Here is a 17,168-nt window from a genome sequence, read left to right as displayed (position 1 = left end):
GTAAGCCCATGTTCCAGAATTATGCATTTCTATATAAAGATAATCCTGATTTAAATGATTGCTTTTCCTCAATACATGGCTTTATGGGCTATGCAGAGAAGTGAACTTTCATCTACAATCTCTACCCTCAGTGTCGAGATGCATTTGAAATCTTGCAGATAAGTGGAGGTCCCTGAGCACTTCAAGGGCAGGACTTTATGAGCTCACTTTGAAAATGAGAAGTGTCTCTTCCCAGTCGCGTCACCCACGCCTGCGGAATGAGCAAACTGTGACACCTCCTTAAAAATGAACAAAGTCCTTTTTGTTCCGTCAATGCCAAGGCCTTCAAACGCAGTTGCAATTTGTTATAAAGCTCATAGATAACGCATGTTTCTAAGAGTGTATTAGTAACTTCTTATAAACCCGCACCAAAGCAAACAGAGGTAATCTCCTGTCGTTTGTCAGTGATTTCCTGCTCAGTGACTGTGCTCATCAGAGTGAACAGGTCCCATATTGTTTGCAGTATGATGTCTGGCTAAGTGGATAATGCTCTATATGTGAGGGAGAGAGAAGAATACATTTCTTTATTTGATTTGATAATAAAACCGAGACTTACTACTGGTTCAACACATCTTCACCAGCAGACTTGTTTGAGTATGTTGTGCAAAATGCAGAGCTAGATACCATCAGAAATGCACTTGGTTCTAAATGGTTGTGCCATGAACCTAGTTGTCAATGTACACTTCTAGACAGGCGCGCTGCTCCTGTTTAAGGGGTGCAGGTGTGACTCGCTTAGGCCGGTGTGTCTTCCTTAAAAGTTGTAACTCCAGTAACATTTGAAGAGTACTAAGGAGTCCTCTCATTACCCACAGTAGATCAATTTTTTTTTTTTAAGATTTTATTTTTTTCCTTTTTCTCCCCAAAGCCCCCTGGTACATAGTTGTATATTCTTAGTTGTGGTTCCTTCTAGTTGTGGCATCTGGGATGCCACCTCACTGTGGCTCGATGAGCGGTGCCATGTCCACGCCCAGGATTCGAACTGACGAAACACTGGACGCAGCAGAACGCGCGAATTTAACCACTCGGCCACGGGGCCCGCCCCCACAGTAGATCGATTTTTGAAGCAAAGAATCCTTTAGCAATGCCATAATCACATCTGATTTATTTGAATAATTTTTATAATACTTGGGTTTCTTAGAGCATGGTGTGCTTAAACCAGTCATTTCGAATAGTTATTTGTTTTCAAATTGGCCACCAACTGACTGTGTAGCCTTTAGCATGTTTTTAAGCTACTCAGTTTTCAAGACAGTTTTCGATCTAAGTAGGGGTGACCCCACAGTGCCTTTAAGCTTTGGCTCCATGTGAAGGATGTTATCCACATAATCTCATCTAATCCTCTCAACAGCCTCACAAGGTGCTCCTTACAGCCTTCACTTTACAAGGGGAGGGATCTGAGGTCTGAGATGTAAGTTAACTTACCGAAGGACACAACCTCTAGTAAGAGGCAGGATTGATTTGAGCCCATGTCTGTCTGACTCTGAAACTAATGAGTTTTACATCCCAGCGAATGGTTGAGGTTGCCAAGCCTTAAAATAAGAGAGCATATTTAGACACCTCATTAGCAATTCCAGCTCACCAGAACCCTGGGTGCTAAAAAGCATCCTGTTGGCCAGGAAGAATTAAAGTCACTTCAGAAAGCTCCCACCTCAGATCCAGAGAGTAGCCTCAATGCTGAGGGAACCCGAGTTAAGGAACGTGGAAATGCGCGCCTTGTGCAGTGGTCGGTCTCACGGCAGGCAGATCCAGAAGTCCTGAGCGGGTCTTTAAGGTGATGTAGAGACCATGGTACCACTGACAACATTGCTATGTTGGCTTTCTCTGCCATTGGAAATACCACCTTTTCAAATGACCTCCAATTGCTCCAAATGGATAACTATTTAACCAGATAGAGTTAAATCTCCCAGAATGGGCTTGCCAGTGAAAGGGGCACCCCCCAAAAATAAGATACCCAGATTTCAAGTTCGTCTTCTCAGAGAAGCAAGTAATTTTCTTTGGGAGGATTTACTTGTGAAATTAGAAAAGTAGTAAATTTCTAATCTGTCTTGCTACTGTAGGCACCAGGACCTTGAGGAAAGCACTCCTGGGCTGCCGGACCCAGCTCACCAGGATTCTCGTTCACTTTTCTGTCCTTAATGAGCTGAATAACCTCTCTGAACTTTAGTTCCCTCAACTGTGAAATGGGGAGTAGGGCTGGATTATCTCTAATGGTCTTTGCTAAAATTTTATGATCCAGATATCCTTATCTGATTCTTTCCCACAGTCGCTTGAAAGGTTTAATAAAATGACCCCGCCTCAAGATTCTTAAAAAAAAGAAAAGGCATGCAGGTGTTGACATAAATTTCAGTTTGCCCCTAAGTTTTGGCAATTCCTTCTGACCTTTCCTTTAGGATCCAGTTCACCTTCCTATCTAGAAACCTCAGCCTCCTTTAGAAGATAGAACCGTGTCAACAGAAAGCAAGGAGCAGGCAGGAACACAGGAGGGAGGGGTGGGTACGCTGAGCCAGGGAGAATCCAAGTTTGTAGACCGGGTCCCATACTTGAGAAGGCTATAGCGAGCACCTCATTAAGGAGAACTCTCACCTCTGCTTTACCAAGAGCTAAGGAAGTGCTTTGTCCTGGAACTCGTTATTTTCTGCCCATTTTCCTCTGTTTAATCCCCTCAGCTTGGCAGAGGCCCTTGGTGGGTCCCGTGTCTCTCGAAGCGACAGCCCTGCCGCAGCACTGGGTCAGCCCTCTTCAGAACTGGCACCAAGTTCTGCCATGTGAGCAGTTTGCTCCATCAGCCATCACGTCTTTTCTCCGATTTAAGCCTTGAGAGGTCTCCTATTTAGGAGGAAACAATACCCGTAGGCATTTGAGTCCAGAAATTCTCATCCCTTACCTCCTTTCCATAATCACATCCTCTTTAGGGCACTCTGTGGGCATTTCTCTAAAATCCATTTCAAAATCTAGATTTAGCACTTAGTGTCCTGTTGAATTTACTTGAACATCAAAAGAACCAAAATGCTTGTGCCTTTTATAGTTTTTATTCAAAGAACATTTCAGTCCATGGGATATAAAAAATGGCTTTGCTGTACCCAGCTCTGTCACAGGCTGTATTCGGCTTTGTCCAGAGAAAGACCTCAACCACTTGAGGAACCCAGATGTCACTTCCCATCATGTCCTTTCACGTTAAATGCTTCTAGCTGCTCCCTGGCGCTTGGTCACTCCATAGCTAAATATTGCTTTAGCACTCACTGCACAAAGGGCTTCCTGAAAGCAGCGGGGAGACATGTGGAGGCTTTACAATCGGGCACTGTTTCCATTGAGTGCTTCGCCGCCCAAATGCTGTGTCAAATGAAAGTGACCCAAGAGCCCTGTTCCGCTTCTGAGCTTTTAGTTGTGACTTTTTTCTCATTTGGAAAAAGAGACTGGCCGTGATTTAGATGTGGCTAGCAAAAGCCTTCGTTCTAGCATAAAATCAGACATCAACATGTCTTTGAAGGAAAAATCATCTCCCCAAAATAGTGAGGGAGCAATCTTGAGGAGCACGAGAAGCATTAGGAAGGGTTAACCATGGACATGGCCCACGGGGGTGTATTTTTAAGGCCAGACTCAGTTTTCATTATTGTTGCTATGTGAGTAAATAAATGAGCTCACCGCTACACCCAAGCTGGGCAGAGAGAATTTATAGAGAATTAATGAATCCAGTGTAGGCAACATGTGGCTTTTCCTCTGGTCATAGAAAAGCAACTAATAATCTTGGATTTTAAACAGACAAACCTCTATAACATTGCAGTTTCTGAAAACTGGATCCAAGTTCTAATGGGCAGGCAGGGATGATAGTGATGTTTCTTTTCCTAGGGTTTCCTTTAAAGGGAAAGGTCGCATAGTTCACGGGCTTTAAGACAAAGAGGTTGTTATAAGATCTAATAAATACTGTGGTGGCTCTGTTAATGCTTTTTAAGGGCATTTAAGTGAAATAAGTCCTTTCCAACAGGCAGTTTTAGAAATCTAAACACTCTTGTTAATGCATGAAGCCCAGAGATGGTATAAATAAAACAGGGGGTTAGGGGGGATTAGAGATAGACAGGAAGCAATCTAATTTTACTTTCCACATGTGCCAAGAAAAATGCAAATAGATGACTGCTAATCACTGAAGCCTACTTTTGAATTCAGACTATCTTAGGTACTGTTAACGGCAAGGTTATAAATCTGTACTGTAATCATTAGGGTATAGTGGCACTTGTTAACTTCTCATCACTTACTCATTCTGTCTCCTGAGTACCACCTGGGTTGTCTAGTTCTTGACTAGGCCTTGGGGCAGAACACCAGGAGCTGGTTACACACATTCCTGCTCTGCTAGATTCATGGATAAACTCCATTGGCCAATTATCGAGGTATTATCTAGAAAGCTAAAGCAGAGGAGTGTGTAATTCAGGATTGTGGAGACTTAGAGGCAGAGAATTAAATCATGGAACTAAGAAACTAGAACAGTGACAAAAGCCTCCTCCCTACCTTTCCAAGTGGGATTTCTTATTTTTAAAAATTTTGTTAAAATTATATTTTTGTGACTTTGTAATTTTTGATACATACGTGCATCAAATGTGGAACTCTGAATCATAGTAATAATAAAACACTAGAACACGACCAGTGCTGCCGAGGTTACCTGTGCTCCACCCCATCCCACTCGGTCTCTCCTGCACTCTACCTAATTCTTTCTGTCAAACAGTAGGATTTTTCTGCTTCCTTTTTACTGTTTTTGTTCTTCCTTAGGGTTGCTGGTAGCCTGGAAGGAGGGAAGGAGTCAAAGCAGGGGCGAGTGTTGGAGGAGAGAGATGAGAAGTTGTGATAAGTAGGAGAGCAGTGGGGCTGGCATCAGAAGGAAGCACCGCAGAACGTGATGACCTGAGATCCTATTAATCGGCTTTCGCAGGATTCTCGGGGGTGGGGTGACAAGGAGGATCTGCCTTCATGAGTGGCACAGCCTGCTCCCTTCCCACGTCCCTCAGCGCTCCACTGAACTGGCAGCATGCAGCGGAGAAGCTGAAGTTCTTTCTCCTAACCACAGGGCCTCTGCTGCTGCTATGCCCCAATCCCAGGCACCCACTAGCTCAACTTTAAGGAGGTGAAGTGGGTGCCCAAGGAAAGTAGTGCCTCCAAATAGACTTGCTGAGACCTTGGTACAAGTGATACTGTGTGAGCAGAAGTTGTCTTGAGCAAAAGCGTTTTGCTTCTAGACATTCCAGATAAGTAGGTGCCGTACTTCTTGGTGAGATCCTCTTGACAAACTCAGCTTGTGACCTTCCACTGAAAAGGCCTTGTCTGGAGAGGAATTCAATAAAATGCGCTGGGTTTTGGACCTCACCGTCTTTCTCTTGGATAAGTGTCTATCTCTAAGCCTTATAAAGCACGTTTTCTCCTGGGGTTTTCCACTGGAGTGTCTTAGGCTGTTATGGTGATAATTGTGACAATGACAACACTGATAAGACCAGAGTAAAATAGTAACCCCAAGTAAATCTACTGATGGTCATTAACAGCCAAAGTCTCTTGTCATTTACTGCTTTGCTTTGAAATTCCCATTGCCTTGTAGACCTTACTGGGAAGACTTTATGCATTTGTGAAGATTAATTTCTATCTGACTTAAATCTAAGAATGATTAAATGCTGTTTGTTTTCTCCCATGGTTTAATCATGAAACATTTTGAAAGTAAACAGCCTTGAGCTCTATGATCACTAAGACACAGACAACATCTTTATCACATTAGGCAGAAAGCAAAAATTGGATGTTGATCGTCTTGCTTCTGATGTCTTGTCTTTTATATTCCTGGTTATCTTTGATTGTGTGTTGGACATTGTACTTTTTATATATTTGTAGAAATAATTTAAGACCTATAAAGATGTTCTTTACTTCCAGAGAGGATTTTATTTCCCTTTGCCTGCCTCATAGACACACATAAATCTAACTTCAGGCTTTGCGATGTTCTTGCCAACCCTATGACTTAAAACCTAGTTTCCGTCCATGCAGTGGTGGGTTTACTTCCAGTTAATCCTTACTTTTGCATGCAGCCCTTAGGGGTCCCAACCAAAGTGGGGATGGCTATCAGTGTTCCCCCCCACCCAAGAAGCTGTAAAAAAACACAATGTAGACTCTCAGACAGCTGTTTCAGATCAGCAAATGCCCCCAGGGAAAAACCAGTCTCAAAATTTGGACTTACGTCTATGAATTCCTTCTCCTCTTTCAAATTTTGACCTGGCAATTCTTTACTATGTTTTAATTCTTTGATGCTATTGAGAAGATTTTTAGTATCTTTTCTTCATTTGTTTGCTAAAGCTGTTAGCAAACAGCTATTAAACAAGACAGTTGTTAAAGCTGTCTGCAGTAGGATGGTTGGTCTCAACTGCCTAGTCCACAATTTAAGTCCAAAAGTAAAATCTATATAGCCCAGGTGACACTTATAATAAAAATACCTAAGGCTTGAGGGTTTACTCTTCACTGGGTATGTTATGTACTTGATCTCATTTAATACTCACAATAGCCTATAAGTATTATTATTTCCACTTACTAATGAGGAAAGAGGGTTAGAATAGACAAATACCGTGGTCATGTTCTTAGCGCTAGTAAGTGGTAGAGCCAGGATTTAGATCCAGCTCTGCCTGAGTCCAACTTCTGTTCTCAATCACTTCCTTCACATCACCTAATCCTTTCAATGAGCTAAAGACCCATTGTGGCCTTGGCCTCTGGTACGCAGCTTTTCATGACACAGACCTGTCACATATTTTCAGAACTAGAGAAAGCATGACTCCTGTTCCTTTCTGTTGTATTTTCCTTCTGATGTTAGAGTAAAAAGCAGAGTTTGTTTTGATTCCTTTTTGCAAAACTCCCCCATATGTTTCCAGCTTGTGGCTGACAAGAATGCAGGTGTTCATGTCACATGCAGGCTCTAGACTGGGGAAAAGGAAACCATGTAGTGGCACTTCTTGGCCTCCCATCGTGGTTTGCACCGAATGGTGGTGCAGGTGATAATTCTTCATGGCTTCTGGTTTCTCAACTTTACCTAACATTCACTCCATTTTCTTGGCTCCTAACTTGGCTGCTAAGACACAGTTCTGCCCCTTATCCCATGGGTCCCACTCAACCTAGAGCTGACTTACCTGGAAACCAACCTTATCCTACATAGGCAGACCTTGTTTAGTGTCTCTCTAGTTCCACACCAACTTGCATAAGAAAAGCCTTGAGTTCTCCTTTAGTTCTTTAATGTATTCAATCAATAAATTTATCTAAGACCTGTTATATTCGAGGCACCGTGCTAGGCCCTGCTGTTTATACACAAATGAAAAAGAAGTGGTCTGTCTCCACAATGCTAAGGGAAGAGATGAGATGCACCATAACAGTCAAACCACAAAAGATCAGTACCATTAGGATGCATGGATAACATACTCGGGGAGTTCAAGGAGGGAGATATTATATCTGTCTGGGAAAGTCTCCATGGGAGAGGGGCACTCAGGTTGACCTTGAAAATTGAATAAAATTTGAATATGAGGAAAGGCAGAAGAGCATCTTGCACAAAGACACAGTGTGAGTGAAGGCACAGAGGTGTGGAGTGCAGGGCGTACATAAAAAACAGATAGTTCAATCTTGCCAAGGCATGGAGTTGGTGCAGAGCGCTCGGGCCCTGCCCTCAGAGGCTTTCAAGGTACCGAGGGAGGAGGGCAGAAATAGACAGATGCAGGCGAAGATGGCACCCTGGGGGCCAGAGACAAGTTTAGTTTGGCCAAGATGCTTTTCAAATGTTTGAGCCAATTTTGAAAATCAGATTCACATAAAAATCCAGATTTCTTGCTTCTCCTGAAAATTTGAAAGATCTGGCAACACAGGGTGTATTTTTTCAGGATGGCAGTTGGCTGGAGCTGAGGCATGGCTGCCTCCTGATTTCAGTAGGGTCTGAGTTCTGTCTCCCCAGCACAGAATCCCGGCTTGTTTCTCCCTTGCCCACCTACCTGCTCAGCCTCGCAGGCATCTCTTCTACAGGTCTGCGCCTAGCCAACCAAATGTAGAGGCCTGAATGCCTGACCCAGGAGCCTCTCTTCCAGCTCTCTGACCCTCACACCTGTTGGTTTTCAGTTTTCCCTAGGCCTCGCTGCTGCCTCCAATACAGACTCTTCTTTAAAATCTCAGCATGCACGGCTCTCAAGATTATGAGACATGGAAGTATTTAAAGCGTCTCTAAAAACAGCTCGGGCTGCCCAGGATCTGAGGCTTGAAATGGTGTGAACCAAACACACCAAAGGGCAGGGCGGGGCCAGCCATGTGTGTTTGCTTATTTTGATGCGAGCAGACGAATTAAGAGAGCTAACGTCACGCCAGTCTCTGGACTGTTTCGATCCTATGCTGCCGGGGCCCAGTGTTGGAGATTTAGTAAATGGACTCCTCCTTTTCTAAATTTCTACAGTCTGCCCTTCTTTGCACCATGTCTCTTAAAGATTCTCCTATTAGTTGACAAGAATGGTATACTAACATCTGAGGAAGGTTGCATTCCTCATCAGAAGAGAAAGTCTATATTTGGAAAATGCAAATCCTCTGGCAGGGTGACAGGAAAGCAGTAAAGTGGTCGTAGAGCACCAGAAACCCCACAGTTTAGCCCCCTTTGTGGCAACCCTAGTGAACGAATAGGTCGGTTTGGTAATTCCTAAGGTTAAACCCTTGTAACTATAAATAAATACACAGAATGAAAAGAATGGAGAAAAGAAAAACAAACAGAGGGAAAAAGGGAAGCGAAAAATCTGACGTGATTTCATTGAGAAAATTAATTGTAAAATGCCCTGTGTGTAGCAATTCCATGAGTGCCTTGCTGTGCAATGCCCAGGAGAATTCTTGCAAAGTTTCCGTCCCCTTAGCTAGGCCTTGGTGTTCCTCGTACGCTGAGGTTCAGTAATTCTGGGATAGTAGAAAGGTTTTTGTGTGCTATGTCAAGCAGGAAGAAAAGGCCTTATGAACCACAAAACTGGATACTTTGTAAGGTACAGAACAGTCAGCACTTTCCTCTGAGGAAAGAACACACAATTGGCATGTAAGTGACCCAAGCAATGGGTTGAGGAGGAGAATGTCCAAAAGTAGACTTGCAGCTCTCTGTTCTTTCCTGCGTCACACAGCAGATCGCTGCATGCCCTGGATGTGTCTGCCCAGATGCAAAACGTTGGCCCCATTTAAATGCCGTTTGTGGACCAACGTGAATTAGATGGTAACATCAGGAATGCTGGCATCGGGGAGGTTGTATTTTGTTGGCTTTCCCCCCCTGTGGTTTTCACCATCTGTTTCTTTTAATGCATAAACAAGGAAAATGACTGGTTTGGAATGCGAAATTTTTAAAAACCAGATGACCACAGGCATCCTCTAAATGAGAAAGAGAGAGCAAGTTGGGGTTCTGTGACATTTGTCAGGAAGTGAGATGTTAAATATCGGGGAGCATTAATGCTCTCTGCCAGGGAAGATCCACAAAGGCGAGGAAAGCCTCATCCGTGACCCCGCCTTTCTGAGGTCATGCCGTATGTTCATTTCATCCGGGGCTATTTCAGATACCACCACCACCCCGTCTGTCTCCTAGCCCCGCTCCCTTTTTGACTCTAAAGATGAAACCATTCAGCTGGCTTCAGCATAACCAGCCTTGGTTTTCCATTAGCATTATTGCTAACTTGGCAACCCAGGACAGACCCCACTCTTAGAAACTTGTAGCCTGAACAAAAGCTGCGTTGTGAGCAGGTTCTATTATAAAGCCCAAATAGAGAGCTATAAATAGAGGAGCTGATGAGGTAGACTAAGAGAAGATAACTTCATTTCTTTCCTGGACAATAGTGAAAAAAAAAATTACATAAGGGCATTAGGAACACAGTGTGTTTTTCTTGAGCAAAGGGCATCCTGCTTTGAAAAGGAAGATTTGCTGTGCACAGTACAGTGGCCACTCTATAAAATGGTTCTGTATGCTCCATGCCAACAAACCTTAAAGCGATAGAGTCCTTTTTTAAACCCAAGGCAGTGGAGAGATTTGATGGGATGGTGACTGCATACTAATCTCTTTTGCCTTCATTGCAAGAAAAATCAGCTGCGTGCACCAGGGATTTAAAGCCAAATTGAATTCGGGCATTTTAAAGCCCCCCAGGGAGAAGGGCATTGGTGCCTTTGGCTGAATTCCATCCAATTCAGCATAAGTCGGACATGAGCATTTTTCACATAGTTTTGTAGGCAGCTTGACGCCAGAGTTTGCACACTACAGAAAGGATAAAAGATGACAGTTTCTTAGGGAACAACCAACTCTTCCTAATTTGCAATATCTGTTGTCCTCAAAATGTCATGGGCAATACGGAGGTGGGCGCTGTTCGTCATTCGGGGGGCAGGGGTTAGGCAGAAACAAACCCAGGGAATTTAGAAGCCCTTGGAGGATTAAATATATCTCAAAATGAGTTTAAGTTCAAATAATTCTCTACCCATGCTTAGGACAGAATGAAGTATGTAGATATGAAAATACAAGCCTCTTGGGTGAGATTCATTTCATTGACATTGGTTCCAGATGCCAGAGTTGTGGTGAGCATATTTGACTTCTGACATCCCTTGCATGGGTCGTAGGTACTGTCTGGGATGTGTGCTTCCCTGGTGGAAATGGGAAAATGAAGAGAGACCTGCACTCTGCTCCTGGTTGCTCCCCGACTCAGTCCTGCACTGGTTTCCTAACTTAGACTGAAAGCTCCTGGAGGCTTCCAAGGGCAGCGCTGTTTGAGCATTAGCTGCATAAAAGTACTCTAGTGACCTATGGAATTTTAGTTATAATAATGTCAGATGAAGAGGAGTCCTGGGGGAAGATATGTGAGGAATTTTAAGCGACCAAACTCTGTATTATTCACTTTACAAATAGTTTCAGAGCCTTTAAAAAACTTTTTTTTTCATTATGCTGTGCTTTTGATGCTCCAAAGGGACGATGTAGGACTTCCGTGGTTTAAAAATAATTCTCCCTTAAAGTACACTTTGGGAATTGAGACTTAATCTGACCAACTTTGAGATGACTTTATTACTGGGAGGCGGGGGGACAGAGATATTTCAGGGGCTTGTTCTTTATGGGTATTCAAGAGGGTTTTAAAAGTTTACTGACCTGGTGTCTCCTTGTCTCCTTCCTTTTCTCTTCCTTCTCTCTTTGGTTTTTTTCTTTCTTTCTTTTTCTGGGGGAGGGAGGAGTGCCTGTTTAGGAGGTGAAGAGATTCGCTCAGGCCGGGGGCTTGGGATTTTACACCTCTGTGTCTTCTTGCCCACAGGTGATAACCCCTGTCAGGTCGGGCCATGGTTATGTGTACGAGTACCCATCCAGACACCAAAAGGACATCTATGACATCCCCCCTTCCCATGCCACTCAAGGGGTATGTACCGGGAACGTGGTCACCGGGAGAGACGAGCTTTAAGGGTAGCGTTCCTTCAGGGCTGCAGAGGAAAGGGAAATGACAAATTGTGTATATTTCATAGGAAGCTTCCTTTAGGTTTCTATTCAGGATCCATTTTAGCCAACGTTATTTAAATTATGTTTTCTGGATTTGCTTTATCAGGAAATCTTAGGCTTCTATCTGACAAAGCTTTTGTTGCTTATCATTTTATTTCAGGAAGTATAAAATTTAAACTACAGTTTAAAATATAGATAATGGTAGTTCCCAGAGGTGGGGCCAGGGGAGGGTGGGTGAAATGGGTGAAGGGGGCCAAAAGGTACAGACTTCCAGTTATGAATAAGTCAGGACTGGGGATGTAATGTACAACATGGGGACTCTAGTTAATGATTCTGTATTGCATATTTTAAAGTTGGTTAGAGAGTAGATCTTAAAAGTTCTCATCACAAGAAAAAAAAATTTCATATCTATGTAAGGTGATAAACATTAACTAGACTTACGGTGGTGATCTTTTCACAGTACATTCAAACATCGAATCATCGTGTCGTACATCTGAAACTAATGTTATATTTCAATTATATCTCAATAAAATAATTAATTTAAAAATTTAAAAAGTAAAATACAGCGTAGATATTTTGCTTAAGATCATTTTTATATTTAGTCTAAGTCAAAGAACACAAAACTTAGAAAAATGCCATCAATCCCTTAAAACATAGAATGCTGCTACAGAGCAAGGGTGAGCTGGTCAACAAATCCATAGTTAAAAGCTTAGTAATGGAAATCATGACAAGTGTAAGACACCTCCATTGTGGGTAACTCAAGTGTTTCTTTTCAGATATATGACATCCCTCCATCGTCAGCAAAAGGCCCTGTGTTTTCAGTTCCAGTGGGAGAGATAAAACCTCAAGGGGTCTATGACATCCCTCCTACTAAAGGGGTAAGTGAAGGTGGCAAGGGCAAACCCAAAGGAGAAAAACTGGTCTTGGTGAGAAAGTAAATGGAAGGAAGGTAGGAGGGATGGAGGGAAAGAAGGAAGGAAGAAAGGAAAAACAATAATGAAAGATAATTCTAGGTATTCCATATTTAGGGGCTCCTACTAAAAAAGAAATGGGGCAGTCAATAAGGAAAGCCAGTTAGAAGGTAAAACAATTAATTCAGTTTGGCAAGCAATTAATATATCTCATATAGCTATCTCATATATCTCCTGTTTATATAGGGTGTTACAGCTTACTTAGTCCATTATGGACTAATGCATTTGACTCACTCTGTTGCCCTCTGGTGTATGCCTGCACAGGAAGTACAGCGAGCCTTGTTTTACGGATAAGGGAACTGTGTCTCAGAACTTTAAGTGACTTATTCAGCATCACACAGCTGGTAGATCCGGGGAGAGACCGCAGGTCTTCTGACACCTAGTCAGTTATGTTAATGCATAATCTGCCTCTCAGCCTGGATCAGCTGAGGAAGGATACCCAGGAGGTGCTCAGAAACTGAAGCTGGGACCCGGGAAGAGCAACTCAGCCAGCAGGGGTCCACACAAGGCAGCACTGAGGCCACGGAAAGGATGCACTTGTCAGAGGATGAGGGAAGTGGGAATGGAGCAGAGCAGAGCAGAGTTGGAAAATACCTACCATTAGTGGGTGGAGAGTGAAAGAAGAAGAGCCAGAAAGCAGGACTGAGAATTCTGGCCTTGATTTTAATGTACCGCTCAGTTTCCACGTGTTCACATGAGCCAACAGAACAAATGACAGCTTCATTTTTTACTTACTTTGCAGGTATATGCCATTCCACCCTCTGCTTGCCGAGATGAAGCAGGGCTTAGGGAAAAAGAGTATGACTTCCCCCCTCCGATGAGACAAGCTGGAAGGCCGGACATCAGACCTGAGGGCATTTATGACATCCCCCCAACCAGCACCAAGCCGGTGGGGAAGGACCTTCACATAAAATATAACTGTGACACTGCTGGACCTGCTGAACTGGTGACGCGAAGACACCAAAGCATTTCCCTGAACCATCCCCCCCCACAGCTGGGGCAGTCAGTGGGCACTCAGAACGATGCCTACGATGTCCCCCGAGGGGTTCAGTTTCTTGAACCGCCAGCAGAAACCAGTGAGAAAGCAAACCCCGAAGAAAGAGACGGTGTTTACGATGTCCCTCTGCACAACCCACCAGATGCCAAAGGCTCTCAGGACGTGGTAGATGGTATCAACCGATTATCTTTCTCCAGTACAGGCAGCACCAGGAGTAATATGTCCACATCTTCCACCACCTCAAAGGAATCTTCATTGTCGGCCTCCCCATCTCAGGACAAAAGGCTTTTATTGGATCCAGACACAGCCATTGAGAGACTTCATCGGCTCCAGCAGACCCTGGAGATGGGCGTCTCCAGCCTAATGGCGCTGGTCACCACAGACTGGCGGTGTTACGGATACATGGAACGACATATCAACGAGATACGCACCGCAGTGGACAAGGTGGAGCTGTTCCTGAGGGACTACCTCCATTTTGCCAAGGGAGCTGCAGCAAATGCTTCCTGCCTCCCAGAACTCACCCTCCACAACAAAATGAAGCGGGAGCTCCAAAGAGTAGAAGACTCCCACCAGATTCTGAGCCAAACCAGCCATGACTTAAATGAGTGCAGCTGGTCCCTGAATATTCTGGCCATCAACAAGCCCCAAAACAAGTGTGATGATCTGGACCGGTTTGTGATGGTAGCAAAGACGGTGCCCGATGATGCCAAGCAGCTCACCACAACGATCAATACCAACGCAGAAGCCCTCTTTAGACCAGGCCCTGGTAGCTCACATGTAAAGAATGGGCCTGAGAACATCATGAACTCCACTGACTACCCCCACGCTGGGTCCCAGATGCAGCTGCTACATCCTGGGGACCACAAGGCCCAAGGCCTCAACAAGCCATTACCCCATAACCTGGGCAAGGACCAGCCCCCTGACTGTAGCAGCAGTGATGGCTCTGAAAGGAGCTGGATGGATGATTATGACTATGTCCACCTACAGGTAAAGAAAGCAGGCTCATAATAACTTATATTCACTCAGAGAGCCTGGGACAAATGCCTGTCAGGCTGTTAGGCTGGACTACTAGAGCAGAGAACATGATTAATGGTTCACAAACATCATTAGTGGTTCGTAAACTGGAGGCAATGCTGTATAGTAGGAAGAACATGGGCCTGAAAGTCCTGAGCCCTCAGCTCTAGACCTATCCCTGGTACTAATTGTGTGACCAATCTCTACAACCTCCCTGGACCTTCATTCCCTCATTTACAAAATGAGCGAAGCACAGGGCTGGATTAGATCCCATTGGTGTGCCTCAGGCAAGCAGGCAGAGATGCCCCAAGTAGGATAGTTGGCCTTCAGATTATCATACCAGTTCCATTTGCATTTTATGATTTAGTTCTGCATGATATTTTATTTGAAAAAAAGGGGGGGGTTCACTGTTAAGAAAAAAAAATTGAAAACCTCTGCACTACAGAATTTCTAAGGTCCCCTCAGCTCTGTAGTGTGTGTGTGTGTGTGTGTGTGTGTGTGTGTAATAACTTGCAGAAAAACTCAACCACACCTCAAACTTACCTTGAGGACCACTAGGCATTTGCCATTTGACCTAGAACTTAACCTGAATATGGGAAACTGGGCAGTCACAGTCTGCCACCCACAAGTGGAAATTCCCCCAAATTGGCCTGGGATCCTGATAGCTTGCCCTTTTGCTTTGGGGGATTAAGATCCATTATTTAGAATTTGGCTCACTTTCTTATTCTGCCGTTCTTTTCATTTGACTGAGAGCCACGGATTATCCTGAGAACTATTAAACTAACTACAGTTCCCTTGAGTGCAAGACACTGGGAAAGGGAGCACTAAGCCACACCTAGGACTGAGGAAAGACGTGGGGAGAGAGTAGATGGAGACATTAAACATTCACCTGGCTGGTTGTCCATCTCTCCATATTGGGAAATACTAATTTGGTGTAGAGTTGTAAGTGATTCCGAGAAACTAGAAGTGCACTGTGGGCCACATTTAGACCTGCATTAGGAGGTTTATGGGTCCACATATAATCTATCAGAAAAGAACCCTGAGAAATGGTACTGCTTAAGGTGTTTGAAGGGGATCATGGATACTCTTGGAAAATGGTAAAGTGGAGCAGAGAGCGTGGCCCCCTACACAGAAACAGATTATGATTTTCAGCCCTAACCTACACGGTGACTCTGGAAGTCTGGCCGAGAAGCACGTCATCCCTGTCTTGGGTTCACAGAGGCCTAATTGGGCATGCGGGAAATTGCCAAGGCAGTGGAAAATGAAAGAGTATTTACGCGTTTGTCAATGAAATTGTTAGCATAAATGAATCACAGTGGTGATGTAATGTTTCTTTATGTCGAAAAATAATAGGGTAAAGAGGAGTTTGAGAGGCAACAGAAAGAGCTGTTGGAAAAAGAAAATATCATCAAACAGAACAAGATGCAGCTGGAACATCATCAGGTAAGTTCAGTCACAACAAAACCTACTTGGTATTGAAAAGATTTCTCACTTAATAAGGAAGGTATAACTTCAAACGATTGATTTTGATCCTTCCAGCACACTTTGGCATAAATAAGCTCCAAGGCATATAACAGGGTACAAGAACAGCGAGAAGGTTTATGGCTTCAGTAATCTGGTGGTATACAGGTTACGTCCAAACGGCAATGTTTCCAGGCTAAACCTGTGCTTCTGACATATTAGGACTATTTGGGTTAAGGTTGTTGGTCTCAAGGAACAAGACCCACTCAAGCCAGCCCAAGAAAACAGGTTTTATAGTCAGGCCATGGTAGGGGATTCAGGAACAGAAAATAAAAGATATAGCCAAGTCTGATGAGAACTAGGGCTGTAAATTCTCTCCTCTTCTTGTACTTCTTTTACTTCTCTCTAAATCTGCTTGCTTCTCCTCTATCTTTTGGTAGTTTCCTCTTCTTATCTACTCATTTGGCTCCTCTATAACTTTACAAAACCCGTAAATGGCCACTCAAAGCCCCTTCTAAAGATGGCTTTTCATCTCAGCTTCCTCAGCTGATAGTCAGTTCCTTCTGTGATTCATTAAATTCCCAAAAAGGAGAGTCTGATTGGGCCATCTCTATCTATGTATCTATGTATCTATCTATCAACTATCAACTGTCCATCTATCTGTCTATCTATCTATCATCTATCTCTCCCCTACAACACAAGCCTATGGCTTGGCTCAACTTGATCCAATCTAAGGGTAGGAGGGCAGGATCCACTGTTTTTAAAATATATCAAGTCCATTTACTAAGGGCTTGGGACACGGCAGGTTCATTCAACAGTTGGGCATGAGTGGGGCAGATAATATGGGTATTGCTAGTACAGGGGCATAAAAATAACGAGAAATAGATTGAGGATTTATAAACCTTTTAAGATGAAATGAAATGTCATGTAGAGACCTGAAATGGCACACTGCACTCAGGAAACCAGCGTTATCGTCCTTGCTTTCTGACCAACCAACTCTGTGACCTTAGGCAAGTCACTTAACCTCCTTGAACTCCAGTTAATTCTCTGTAAATTGAGAAAACCCCTCACCCCCCCATCTAATGAGATGATATATTTATGAACATATTTGCAAAAGCATAAGCTAAATATCTTGAAGCATCATCCTCTATCTGTTTATGTTTTCTTTGGCATCTGGCCAAGTAAGATAACAGAGCTTTAGCAAACCTGTGGAAACCACAGTAATTCC

General features: G+C 43.7%; 1 protein-coding gene across 4 annotated transcripts in view; it reads left to right on the top strand.

Annotated features, from left to right (window-relative positions):
• NEDD9 (neural precursor cell expressed, developmentally down-regulated 9) overlaps window positions 1-17,168 on the top strand; it is a 179,854-nt gene that overhangs the window by 159,393 nt on the left and 3,293 nt on the right. For all 4 annotated transcript variants that reach the window (XM_008530705.2, XM_070584062.1, XM_070584061.1 and 1 more), the window contains 4 exons: window positions 11,319-11,420; window positions 12,274-12,375; window positions 13,211-14,452; window positions 15,833-15,922. In XM_008530705.2, the coding sequence (XP_008528927.2) occupies window positions 11,319-11,420; window positions 12,274-12,375; window positions 13,211-14,452; window positions 15,833-15,922 (1,536 nt within the window). The remainder of the gene's footprint in view (window positions 1-11,318; window positions 11,421-12,273; window positions 12,376-13,210; window positions 14,453-15,832; window positions 15,923-17,168) is intronic.

This window comes from Equus przewalskii, chromosome 19, assembly GCF_037783145.1.
Source record: "Equus przewalskii isolate Varuska chromosome 19, EquPr2, whole genome shotgun sequence".
NCBI classification, from domain to species: domain Eukaryota; kingdom Metazoa; phylum Chordata; class Mammalia; order Perissodactyla; family Equidae; genus Equus; species Equus przewalskii.
Note: the sequence above shows the minus strand (reverse complement) of the source record. Positions and strands in the feature narration are given on the sequence as shown.